The following is a 13,546-nucleotide window of genomic DNA, read 5'->3' as shown; positions in this document are numbered from 1 at the left end:
TTTTAATTTTTCCTTGAAAAGAAGCAGATGAAATCTTTCTGCTAAAGACAGATCCAAAAGAAACAGAATACTTATGAAGACTCCCTGTCTGGATAACATTATCTTCATACCATGTTCTCCTGTGATATTCCATGTGAAAAAATTACTCAACTGACTTGTTTTGCAATATTTGGTCTTTTTAAAAAATTAGTTTCTGAAAACAGGTGCTAATACTCTCCAGTGATCTGAAGACACCTAGACACAGTCTCTAATTACACAATAGGTCTTCATGATAAGGCAATTCCTATGATCATAGTCCATCATTGCCATTCCCAAGTGGCACAATCTGTAAGTGGGGTGGACATTACTCATGTTCAATTTCAAAAGAAACTGATTTCTTAATGAGTTTTCAGTGCCACCTATTAGTTAATTTCAAACTCACTGATCCAGTTCATGATCATAAAGGAAAAACCAGAGAAAAGAGAGTGGTCCTTCTGTTACTTGTTGAATGGTTATTTTTAGAAAGTTTTAAGGTTGAAATTGTAAATATTACGAAGAATCATCAAAGTTGGACATATTTTATTGCTTCTGTTTGTTATGGATGATACATAAATAATCAAATATAAGCTCAGGTACTTGCAGGTTCTATTTTTAATGCAGGTAGGGAGATAACAATGTCAAGAACCAGTCATTGCTCTGGTTCTGTCAGGGATATGAAGTTTCACAAAGTACAATTTTCTTCTTGCAATATACTTCTTAGGATTATATTCACTGGGTGATTAAATGAAATAAAGTATTGCAGAATTTAATTAGCAGCTTGATGTTCTTAACACAAGCTGTTCACTTACATGCAACGTCTGTTTATTTGGAAAGGAACAAGTGAGTTTGGGCATTTTACCAGGGATTTTGACTAATACAGATGTAAGTAGCTGTGAGATAATCACACCTCCACTTGTATTCTTATGTCTGCCCCTGAATTCCTCTGAAGACAAATTTTATCGGACCCACAGTGGTCTTTAAATAAAACTTCTGTTAAGAGTGATCCTGTCTGGTGCTAAGTTTAGGCAACTTAACTGAAAGTGTAGGTGTCTGTGATCATGGCATCAGTATCAGAATGGAAAAGCGCATATTTTTATCAAAATCAGGAATTAGTAAGAGTTCTTCTTTCTACAAATAAAATCTCTTTAAACTGAAGGCTAAAACATTATTAGCAACATCAATTTCCTCATTAAGGTCTTCAAAAGTCCAGGAGGGTAAAACTAACATTTTAGTAATCTTTATGTCATTAACCTAGTCTGCTTTTTAACTCTACAGATGAAATTGTAAGAGCAACAGCTATATAAGAAGCATCTTCTCTGCCTGCACATAAGCAGCAATGATATAACTTTGCTAAACAAACTATGTTTATTAGGGTTTTCTACACACATGGAAATGGATCTCAGTAATGCTGTGTCCAAACTCCTAAGACAGCTCTGCATGACCCATTTTCCCACTAAAAGCATTAAAAAAATAGCTTTTGATTTTACTCTTTTAAAATGCACATCCCATACAAATGATACTTACACAGGAGAGCCAAGGAAATTGTCTATACCATTGCCTTGGTTTCCTCACCTTTGAAAAGAGTTAAAAATCTTTTAGGCACTGTCACAGGAGGCAGTAAGAAAAAAGTGCTATTGCTCTATAAAAGAGTATTTGCTCAATTAAATCTCCTAGTGTCCATTGATGCCATTTTCTCTACGTTTCTCCTCATTTTTTCAAAACAGACTTTACAAAAATGATTGCACATGATTTCTAGAACTTTGCATCCACAAATACTCACAGAAGTGGAAAATACAGGGAACTCCTTCATGTAAAGCAAAATGTGAGTGAAGTTAAGATTCAGCAGAGCCTATATTACACACTTTCCTGTCAGAGAAAGAGGAAAAGCGGTTGAGTTCTACTACGGAGGCCTTGCTACACCAGCATGATAAAAGAGCATAGAAAAGATACATAAATTCCTTGCTTGACTGTTTGACAGACAGGGTACCTTTTGGGTCACAGGATCTGGACACATCAATGCATATTCTATAAACAGACTTCCCTCCTTGCCCCACTGTCCTGCTCCTATACTGCAGCAGATGTCTCCAGAGCATGTGTGACCCAATTGCTCTAAATGCACAGGATTAACTGTAATCAGATGGCCTAGGACACAGTCGGCATTTAAATATTGTTGTGATGAAGCCAAAACATTACACTTCCTTCCCCCCACCCCAATCCTCCTTTTCTTACAGCATTTACTACTAAAACCTGCTTGCTTTACCTCTACAGATGCCAGCAGGCCTTAGTGTCCTGTGGAATGAATTGTTTATGATGTTCTGCTGAAAAGAAAAATGTACGGATTCACTCTTATGGAGACCACTTGATGCTTCACTAACACCCACATACACCAGACTAAGCTCAATTTTCAAACCACAATATTTTGTTTGTTTTCCTGTGTTTCACCTTCCACCTGCAGAGCAGCTTTCTGTTCCATCTGCAGCTTTCAAAAAACCTCAGAGAATATTTAAGGGAAGGGAGTGCAGAAAAACATTTTCAGTAACTGTGCACATCTATGGTTTATGTTAGGTTTTTAATTATAACACTAATCCTTAAGACCTTGTGCAGAGTTTTGGTTAGTGTTAAATTAAAATTTGGTGTAACAAAAATTATGTGGCAGTAAAATAACTTAAGCAAGAGATGTTACAAATGTTGACTCACTGCCCTACTCTCAGTCCATAGACAAATCTTCCAAATCCAATATGGAGAAACCAGGCAAGAGAAGATCACATCTCACAGCCATGTTCCCAGTCACTCGAAAGATCACTTGTATATTTTTAAGATCTGATTCAGAAATAAGGTATAATATTCCCATTTTGGTGACTGAAAGACTGCTAAGAAGAACAGGAGGCACAGACGATGAACATTACTAGTGTTAAGAAGAATTCTCCCATTTTCTGAATGTTTTAGGTCCTGGTAAGAGAAGGGGTACAATGAATCCGCCACAAAAAGAGAGATGATAGTCCCAAGGTGAGTATGAGACCAAATTTTCTCACTATATCAAAGGCATGAAGCATTGACTGATTCAGACAGATAAGAACCAGGTTTTCTAACTCCTGTTCTTCTGAATTATAAGCAAGGTGCTCAGGTACTAAATTGCCTAAAGCTTAGAATTCAGCTGGTTTTTTGTAGAAACAGAACTAATGTCACTGACAGACTGTAGTCACAAAACTGAAGACTAGGTGACACAAGAATTCAAAAGCCAGTAAAATTGTGCAGGCATCCCGGTCTAGGAGTAAGCAGAACAGGATTTTTCAGGATTTAAAGTTTGGAATTTGGGGGACAGATTTCAGCTACATCTGCTTTCAGATCCAGCTGTAAGGGCAAAAGGCCTTCAAAACATGTACTATTACCATATGTCCATATGTACTGGAGAAAAGAATCTGACTGAATTTATCAAAATAAGCCTGACATTTTTAAGTAAGAAAAATCACTGCATTTAGGATGCCAAAAAATCCAAACTAGAGTCCAAAAGACAATTTTAGCTACCTTATAAAGTAAAACTACAACTGCACTGTAAGCATCTCCTAACATTGAAATGCAGCACCTTCATGAAACTTAGTCAAGAAGTCATATTATATAGACAATTTATAGACATTATATAGACAATATTATATAGACATTCCTTTCATGCACTCAGAGAATGGTAAACCTGTGCAGGAATAAAACTGGCTTATAAGTTAAGCTGTTATCCCTGATGTGTCCCAAATGAAAAATAACAGATGGCTCTTTCATTACTGATCTTTGAGCTCATCAGTGGCTGAGCACAACCTCTTCAGTCAAAGAGAGTAAGACTGACCTTACCCCAGAAAGTGCCAAAACATCAACTGCCAGGCAACTGTGGCTGACTCATCTTCTGACTGGAGGAAGCAAAAGTGACATGATTTCCCCTAAAAGAAGTGATGACCTATTGTCCAAGACCAGTGCAAACTGCATCCAAACAGACAAGGAAAAATTACATGGGACACAGCCCAGTGGCTGAGACAGGGTTTTTCTGTTCTTAGTCCTCAATATCAAAACATACAGAGTATCTATTACTTCAGGTCCCATTGGATTTGTATTATAAACCTTTGTGTATTATCAAAATTCCATGAAATCCTATATTTTTAGTCAAAACTTATGCTTAAGAGAACAGTTTGTTCCTATAAGCAGTTTGAAAGCAGAATTTTTTACCATCTGAGAAAGAATCATAAGCATTTATCTCTTGTAATGAAAAATACCAAAGTTTAAGAAGATTCTTTGCTATGAGGCCACGACAATGTATCTTCTAATGAGAAATTCAGACTGAAGAAATGGTATTATAACTAGATGAGTGTCAGACACAGGAATAACTAGGTGAGATAACTTATTTTAAGTAACCCAAATGTAAGCATAATCAGAATGACTCATTACAAGCCTAAGAACAAACCTATATACATCCCAGCTAGCAGCTGTTGTCTGCTTAATATAGCAGCTAACAAAAAAACTTGAAAGCTTTTAGAAAGACAAAACTCACTCATTTGTAGTGAGACAATGACTTACTGTGGGTTCCAACATTTTTATTCAACTTATTTTGTATTTGTTGAAATACTGTCATCAGCCAAGCAATAAACTCCATATCACTTTCTCCACGGCGCATTTTTATTTTGCTGGATAAAACTCTAACTATCTCAAAACCACAATTTATTTTAGTAAAAAAAAAAATTTACATCATAAGAAGTGATGGATCTTCTGACATAACTTATAAGTATGTTCCTTCCTAACACAGCAGATATGGCAAAAAGTTTCTTATTATAGAACACAGAGATCTGTTCTGGAGTATCCATAATGTTTCAAACTTTTTCCTCCTTTTTCTTAATTCAAAATAAACATTTACCAAAGTGTCTAAATGATAGAAAGTCTGGATCTCAAAGGAACCTAGAAAAGACTGCATCAGATGATACCAAGATGTTTTGCATTTGTAAACTTCACACCATTGCAGTAACAATGTCTATTTCTTCCTTGCTTTTCAATTATGATTTGTGTCTGAACAAAAAGCCTAACAAAAAGACCATGTCTTCATTTCCCCTTTAAAAACAAACAAGCAAACATAAACAAAACAAAAACAAAGCAAACAACAACCAAACAAAAAACAACAACCAAAGCTTAAAAAAATTAAAAATTATGGATAAAAAGCCCAAAATGGTTCTTCTGTAGTTCTCAGGAGCTACAAGGAGGCTCAAGATGTGTACACTTAGTTGTATAAGCAATTAGAATCACTTATATAGCAGATAAACCTTGCTGCATTCCCTAATGTTTTAATAGTATCATCATATTATGTTATTTAATGAAGAATTTCATTAGTATTACTTCTGTCTATATTTTTCTATGCAGAAAGTGGTAAAATTCTCATTTTAGAGGTACAGTGGATGATATCTACTTATCAGTGCAAATAGGATTTCAAGATGAATGATCATTCCACTAATTTTCCAAGTGGGAAAGTGGGGGAAAAGATGGATGATTTGGTTTGCTCTTGGATATCAAATAAGTAGCATGCCATTAATAGATTTCAATATTGAGTGCTGAAAAGCTTTTCCCAATTAGCTGGGATTCTTTGTTACCTGTGTCTGAATAAAGCAACAGATAGAGGTACCTCATGGCTGTAGCCCTGGTTTGTGCCTGAAAGTCTTGGTTTTCTGAAATTCCTTTCCCAGAGAATTTTCTGTAAACCAGAGACATGTTTTCGTAACAATAAATTGTTTACATTCTTTCCCTAGGAGGGACTTCTTGATGTCCCTCTAGTCTGACCAATATGATTGAAGAAGTTTGTCTTCTTGTCACCAATCAAATTGATATGTGTAAAATAGTATAAGAAGAAAACCACATCCCAGAAATAAGAGTCATTTTCAGCTTTCTAAAGTGGAAGTCTTTGTATCGTTGTAGTGTACAACAGCGTCACATGGCAGATTTCAAATCTCTTCATTTGGGTGATTTAAATAATTCTATACTCAACACTATATCCCCTCAAAATACCTAGGTTCCAACAATCAAACATGTTTACAAGTACTGGAATACACTTAACCTAAGTATGGGAATGCAAATGTGACAGATATAAACACTGACTCTGTGACTTTTGTGGGTAAATCCTAAGCTGCCGTGTAAAAAAAATTAAAAAAAAAAAAATTAGAAAAAAAAAAGGCTAGTCTTTTTATGCCTCTGTTTCTGTAAGTGTGCAGAAGATAAATGCAGAAATTACAGATGGCAGACATTGAAAGACATTTATGTGACACACTATTTTAGCAGCTATTATGTTTCAGGAAAGCAGAGAAGACACAGTCACTACTTGTCTGCATATATTGAGAAACAAATCAGCAGCAAGGAAAAGAAAATATAGTAAAATACTATGTCACAAAAGTGGTGTTTCCACCATGTTACAAGGTGATCAAAACTCAGAGCTGCCCACTCTCAGCCGAATAAATTGTCCAGTTTTTCTCAGTTACTAACTAGCAAGGTTTTACTGAAGCAAATTGATCTGTTTCCTGTACAAAGACTTAAAAAAGGCCTTACTCTACAAAAATCTTTACTAGTATTTTAATTCAAAGGACTTCATTAAGAAGCACCATTTACATAATTTTCATTGTACTATCTTCATCTTCCCCTGTCTTGAATTCAATAGAACTAGTAGAGTTGAGAAATGAAGCTAGTTTTACTGTCTGATAATTACCTTAAAATGTTCTTATAAGTATCAAATCAAATATAGTCAAAATACATTATCTTTACCCTTTCCTAGGTAGAAAACTCAAAAAAGGTATTATGGTGTCCTTAAATTAAATTTAAGAATCTCATACAGCCCCTCCTTCTCTGGAGGGCTTTTTAAGCAAAGTAATTCACAGCATACCAGACCATACCCATTTTCATACAACTTAGTCCCAAAATGAGAGCTTAGCCCATAGAGAGAAAAACACATCTGAAATATATCTCCTAGAGTTAAATTCCCTGAAATTTCCCAATCATACTTTCTTATATTTAATAAAGAAGTTAAAATTTTACTTAAGAAGCTGACAGTTCTTGTGAAGATGAAGTTTACCTAATAGTTTTATTTTTAGGACAAAATTAAAAAACTTAAGAAATTGAGTTTTACCACAAGCATGCCAAATCTGCTTGCTTAATCTCATCTACCAGCTTCACTGAACATGGTCTGTGAATTAATTTCCAGAAAAGATCACTGACCCCGCACTAAGTGAAAAAAACAAGAATTCCGCCCCCCACCCAGCCAAAAATCCAAAATACAACATCTATCCAAATGCTGAGGGGAAAAATAAACAAACCAAACCAAACAATCTTTCTTTCTGAAGACAGTTATTTGTGTCTGTAAAATAGACACATCCCAAGCTCTATGATCATCATGTATTCTATCAAGTAAATAACACAAACTGTACTATTGTAAAGTGGAAAATTTGTATGGGTCATCATCTTCTAACTTCTCCTCTGGCTATGATTTTAATTAAGATGAAACACAAATCAGAATCATAGAAAGTAAGAAGGAAAAAAAATCCTCTTGTGGCCCTGTTTATTTATATGCAGGTTAAAAATTTAATGGAGTGGAAGAGTCAGAGTTTACCAATAACTAGAAGTCATCACTAACAGATAAGAGATTGACATGCAATTCACATAGCTTTTGCTATAAAACACAATTTCAAAATGAAGCTCCATAGAGAAATCAAAAATTAAGACCGACAATGGGAAAAATCTTTTCAAGAAATTAACAGATAAAAGCTTAGGAAGACTACAAAAGCCATTCTAAAGGAATGTTGTTTTAAACGGCACATCTCTTATAGGTGAGATGTGACGTGGTTGGAGAAACATTTATTTATACATATGGTAGGTTTCACTGACTCAAAAATAAAAACTAAAAAGTTTATACATTTTTAAGTCTAGAAAGCATGCAAGATAATTCCAAACTGGACTTTCTGGAATTCCCCAAAATCTGTCCTTAATTTAAAAAAGAATCATGGAAACTTTTTTGAGACAATGTTCCATTTTGATACCAGTTGACAGTGAGAACCAGAGAGGGAAAGAAATGGCATCTTTAAGATATCAGTTTTCCAGGGATTCTATTTCTGGCTAGCTGCAGAGATTTCAAAGTTTATCCTTTTTTTTTTTTTTTTTTTTTTTTTTTTAATAAGCACAATTTTTTAAAGTTTATTTCCTAAGGAAAAAAATAAAATAAATAAAAGACCTATGAAGAGGACACATAAAGAAAAGCTCTCATCTCTATGATGAGTGGCATAATCATAACATATCAGAATTAGAAGGCAGTTGAAACAACTTTACCTATTTGGCCCAGATCATTAACCGAAAATTAATCTTTCCAGTACTGTGAGGCACATACCAGAGTTTTGCAATTTCCTTTTCACTGGCATGGATAATCCCCAGGAAGCTTCTGCTGAACACATGCTTATTCCAGAAACTGCAGCAGTTAAATAACAAGCTAAGACAGCTGGGTTCAATTTAGGTTGCAGATTACTCCTACATGCAAAAAGATGTGGCTGGTGAAAGCCACAACTGATGCCATTACTGAACCTTGCTGCTATGTCCAGTCTTTTTCTATTTAGAACATTAAGGAAATAGGCTTCCATTTCCAGTGGAGAAAAAGACATTATTTCCTAAACAATGACAATTGTTTATCAAAAATAAATACTATTCTTAATGCTCCTTTTAATCTCTCTTAAGGAGATTAAAAGCATAGAAATTTGACATTCTCAACTTTTGTAGAGCATACCTTGTCTATATTTTACTCTCTGACTGATTTGTTATTTCCAATCAAAATCTTTGTTCATGAAGGATAGACTTTGTGAAGGAACTACTGTTATAAACAATGGTATATTTTTTTCCTTATTTAGCTTGTTTACTCCAGAGTGGATATAGCCTTCAAATCTATGTACTTCCATTTTCCTGCTCTCTCAATTTCAATGTCTATTGAGTCCTTTTCTGTGAGAAATCTCAAGTGGCTACACACTGACTTGCATAAAAGCACTAGAAGATTCACTGCCGTATTTCTAGTGCTATAAAGAAAAAAATCCGTATTCAAAGAACAAGTCCTAGAGTTTGATATGAGTCCATCTACTTTTTACAACAATCTTCTGATTTGTGATTTTAGCAAGATTTTTTTTTCTTCACCAGAATACAGCAAGCAAGACACCAGATTCTGCTGCAATAGTTAAGGACAGCTTAAGGTAAAATGTGTTCATTGTTTACTCATATTTGACTCCAAATATTTTCCACATGTCTATCTTAACTAGATATTTTAATTTATCAAGAGTCCACTTTAGTGTTTAGGCTGCATCCTATCACAGGTAACCCCTCATAATATTTTGACACAGCTGAGAAGGAGAAGTACTAATACTGTTGCAAGACTATCCAACTGCTTTATTGCAGTTTGATTTATTTGTAGAAGATATTTACAAATGTTGAAGCAACTGAATAAAACTATTCCATGGCTAAAGCAACACACATGGTTAAGTTCCACACAAAAATGTGGCTCCTGTAATTTGATCAAAGCCTAAGTGATGGAAGCTTTTCTGATATGGACTGAACTTTTTGTGACATCTTGAGGTTCTTCTTCAACTTTTTACATTTTCACTGCTTATTCATATTTTATTTTTCATGCAATCATGATAGCTACTTTTGGATTATCTTATTTGCAAATTTTAAATCTCCATTCTTGTACACTGATAACTTGATTAAAAGCATCAATTAGTAAGCCGGTATAACCTTAAGAATACAGAATCCATGACAAGTTATAATGCCACTTTGGTACAGTTGCTGCTTGCAAAGTTTCCATATATTCAGAAATGGAAACAAAAAGTCTCTCCTTTATTAACTGGTTTCTGGGTCTGAACCTGAGAATCATTTAAATTACAGCATGATAATAATTTTTTATCACTCATTCTTCATTTTCATGTTTAAGTTCTAGTGGCATTTCCCTGGAAACAATGATTTTAACAGCATCTGCATAACAGAAGCTTTTCAATACAAGAATATTCTCTTTCAGACAGAAAGTAGTATATTCCTAACATAAATAAGCACTTAAAATTACACCACAGAAAGCTCACAGGTAAGTCTTCAAAGGTAAGCAATTCACTTCCATTTGAATATTGTACTTTCCCAATGCACACTAGCGTTACAGCTATCAAAAGTTCATCTGTCAAAACCTGATGAGAAGAATTTCTACAAGATCTGAAAGCTTTTGAAATATTATTCACCATATATAAGTAGCTGCAGGAAAGGCCACTGCTCTATCATTGCTCACGGCTGAAAAGGAAATAATCCTGGGAGAAATAAATGCTTGCTGTACACTGGTAACTTGCTGACTATTGGTTAACTGGTTGCATTACAGTAGCAGATTCTCAAAATTTTTTGATCCTTCACAGTAGTATTGTGATCTGTGGCTGAAGCTGATTTTCTAATAGATTAGGAATCAGGCATTAGTGAATGGCAAGAGCCAACAGACTTAAAAGGACATTGTCAAGGCTGATACTTGTATTGTCACAGAATCAATTAGGCTGGAAAAAACCTCTGAGATCATAGTACAGTTTGTGATTAAACATCACTATGTCAACTAGACCATGGCACTGAATGCTACATTCAGTCTTTCCTTTAACACCCTGAGGGACAGTGACTCCATCACCTCCCTGGGCAGCCTATTGCAATGTCTAATCACCCTTTCTATGAAGAATTTCTTCCTGATGTCCTAGCTTAACTTCCCATGATGTACCTTAGGACTATATTCTCTTGTCCTGCCATTAATTGCCTGGAAAAAGAGGCTGACCCCCACCCAGGTAGTAGTTAGAGAGATAAGGTCACCTGAGTCTCCTTTTCTCCAGACTAAACAACCCTAGATGCCTCAGCCAAGCCTCACAGGACTTGTCCTCCAAACCAGCTCCACTTCCCTTCTCTGGATACACTCCTGCATCTCAGTGTCCATCCTAAATTGAGGGATCCAGAAGTGAACACAGGATTCAAAGTGTGGGTCACCAGTGCCAAGTTCAGGGGGACAATCCCTGCCCTGGTCCTACTGACCACACTGTTGCTGATCCAGGCCAGGATGCCATTGGCCTTCTTGGCCACCTCAGCACATCCTGGCTCGTGTTCAGCCACTGTCATCAGCATCCCCAGGTCCTTTTCTGCTGGGCCACTTTCCAGCCACTCTGCCCCAGCCTGTGGTGCTGCCTGGGGTTGTTGTGACCCAAGGGCATGACACAACATCAGGCCTTGTTGGACATCATGTGATTGATCCCCAGCCTAAACAGATCCCCGTGCAGAGCCTTTCAGCCCTCCAGCAGATCAATGCTTCAGCCCCACTTTGTGTCATCTGTGAATTTATTGAGGGCACACTCATTTCCCTTATCCAGATCATCAGTGGAGATATTAACCAGGACTGGGCCCAACACTGATCCCTAGGGAATGCCACCAGTGCCTGGATGTCAACTGAATGCCAACTGAATTCACCACTACTCTCTAGGCCTGGCCATCCAGCCCAACCATTTTAACAGAATGAAGGCTGCACTTGTCCTTTTCTAGAACAGTGCTGTGGGGTGGTGTCAAAGACATTGCTGAAGTCCAGGGAGACATCCACAGCCTCTTCCTCATCATCATTACAGCAGTGCTATATAGTACTGCATCATAAGATGCAGTGTTTGCAAGAAATGTATTTCAGAAACAGTGATTTTTCAAACAGTATACAATCATAAGGCAGTGTATACCAAGGTGGAGAAAAATATGTATTGAAAGACATTTCCATATACAAGCTCCTCACAGGAAATATGTCTTTAAACAGCATCTAAACAGTATAATATCATTCCATGCTACTGTTCTCTTTCCATACCTATTTTTTGCTTTCTTTTAATTAAGAGCAAAAGTCTTCTAAGCAGCCTTTGAATACTTTAAGGAAATATTGAAGTTGCCTTAAAAAATAGTGCTTTATAAAGATAATAAGATAAATGAACTGCAGAAGGAAAACAAAGTTCATAAATACCTACAACAGTATCTGATTTTAGTTCACTTTCATTAAACAGATTTTTTAAAGGTCAAAGGGCAGTGCTCATAAAGCACAAAGAAAACAGATTAAAAATCCTGTCAGGGTTAAATTTCAATAATGATCTTTATATCAACTGTCCAAGGATTCAGGTTTTTATTACTGAATACTGTATCAGCTTTTGGTAACAATGCTCTTAAATATTTAAAAATGGGTCTCACCAAGGTACATGAAAGTTCAGGAATGGCAAAATACTAATAGCAACTATATCACCTTTTCACTTTCTATGTATGTAGCATTATAGCTTTAAAAAAATGAAAAAAAAAAAAAAAAAGTCTTATTCCAAATGCCTTGACTTCTTAAGACTTGTCCTTAGCATCTTTTATAAAGACTGTGCGAAATAGAAGAACTGTTTCTAAATAAATGGATAAATACAGGCCATGACAGTAGTACCATAGCACAAGCCCTGCACAGCCAGCCCAGGTCCAACTGAGACTCCAGCCTGTATTTGTGGGGCATTACATAACCTACAGGTAAACCGCATAGAACTTCTCATACCCTGTGACTAAATACAATCTTAACAACCTATCAGACAAATCAAGAGAATAAAAGTAACTTGAACTGTTTTGTTCAGTTCCAATACTGTTCAGTTCAGGAGGGCAGGGGACAAGGCTGCCCAACAATGCCCAAAGAATGTCATAAGCCAGAATTTCTCTGATCAGGCAACCTCCTGCACGCGATCTGCTGCCCATGCCTCTCAGGACACGGCATTATATAACCACTGTAATACTCTTAAATCAACTGGAAAAGGCCAGACACAGGGTGAAGTCTGTCTCCCATGACCCCCTTCTCCCTGAGCGCTCCTAACTGATGGTAACTGAAATTTGTTAAGTGGGGGCCTGAACTGATGCTGTACAGAAGTCACTAAGCAGCTCCCAGCTGCCAAGGAATGCAGTGCCACTCCCCAGCCATCAGCCCTTGGTTTCTGCTGCCTCACCTCACACCAAACACGGGCAACGTGCTCACAGTACAAGACACAGGAAATATATCTTCTACAGGCACAGACATTGCAGGCATCAAAGGTGCCATCTTTAAAACTATTCAAACAGTGCTGACGTGCTGCTCAACACCCTAAAAATACACCAATGTGGGTCTTGGAGAAATAAGTTTAGAAGATTTCAGCATAGTTGCTGTAGCTTCTAGCAGGAGAGAACATGTTAATCAGTGTTACTGACACAGCCTCAATAGAGTATTTGACTGTCTGGAGATGAGGACGCTGACAAACTCTTTACAGCAGAAGTACATTTTAAGTACAGCTCATCAGGAATTGAATGACTTGTGCCTCTTAGAAAAACAATGGCAATTATTTTTGTATTGTCAGCATCTCAGCTTGAGCCAGCCACAAAGGGTACAACTTTTTTTTTGAAGGAATGGACAGAATGAATCAGCTCTGATCCAATAACAATGGCTTCTTCCTATCCTGTATCTCTGCATCAC

The 13,546-nt window shown here is 36.4% G+C and overlaps 1 protein-coding gene across 4 annotated transcripts in view; it reads right to left on the bottom strand.

The window, feature by feature from the left end:
* The window catches only part of SH3GL2 (SH3 domain containing GRB2 like 2, endophilin A1), a 101,136-nt gene that overhangs the window by 51,900 nt on the left and 35,690 nt on the right, over positions 1-13,546 (bottom strand). Inside the window, exon 2 of one of the 4 annotated variants that reach the window (XM_083883932.1) lies at positions 1,799-1,884. The exons of the other annotated variants lie outside the window; for them this stretch is intronic. Coding sequence (XP_083740058.1) covers positions 1,799-1,828 — 30 coding nt within the window. The 5' untranslated portion in view covers positions 1,829-1,884. The remainder of the gene's footprint in view (positions 1-1,798; positions 1,885-13,546) is intronic. 4 annotated transcript variants of the gene reach the window in all.

The sequence above is a fragment of the Zosterops lateralis genome (genome assembly GCF_965231275.1).
Source record: "Zosterops lateralis genome assembly, chromosome: Z".
Lineage (NCBI taxonomy): Eukaryota > Metazoa > Chordata > Aves > Passeriformes > Zosteropidae > Zosterops > Zosterops lateralis.
The sequence above is the reverse complement of the archived record's forward strand: the minus strand, read 5'-3'. Positions and strand labels throughout refer to the sequence as shown.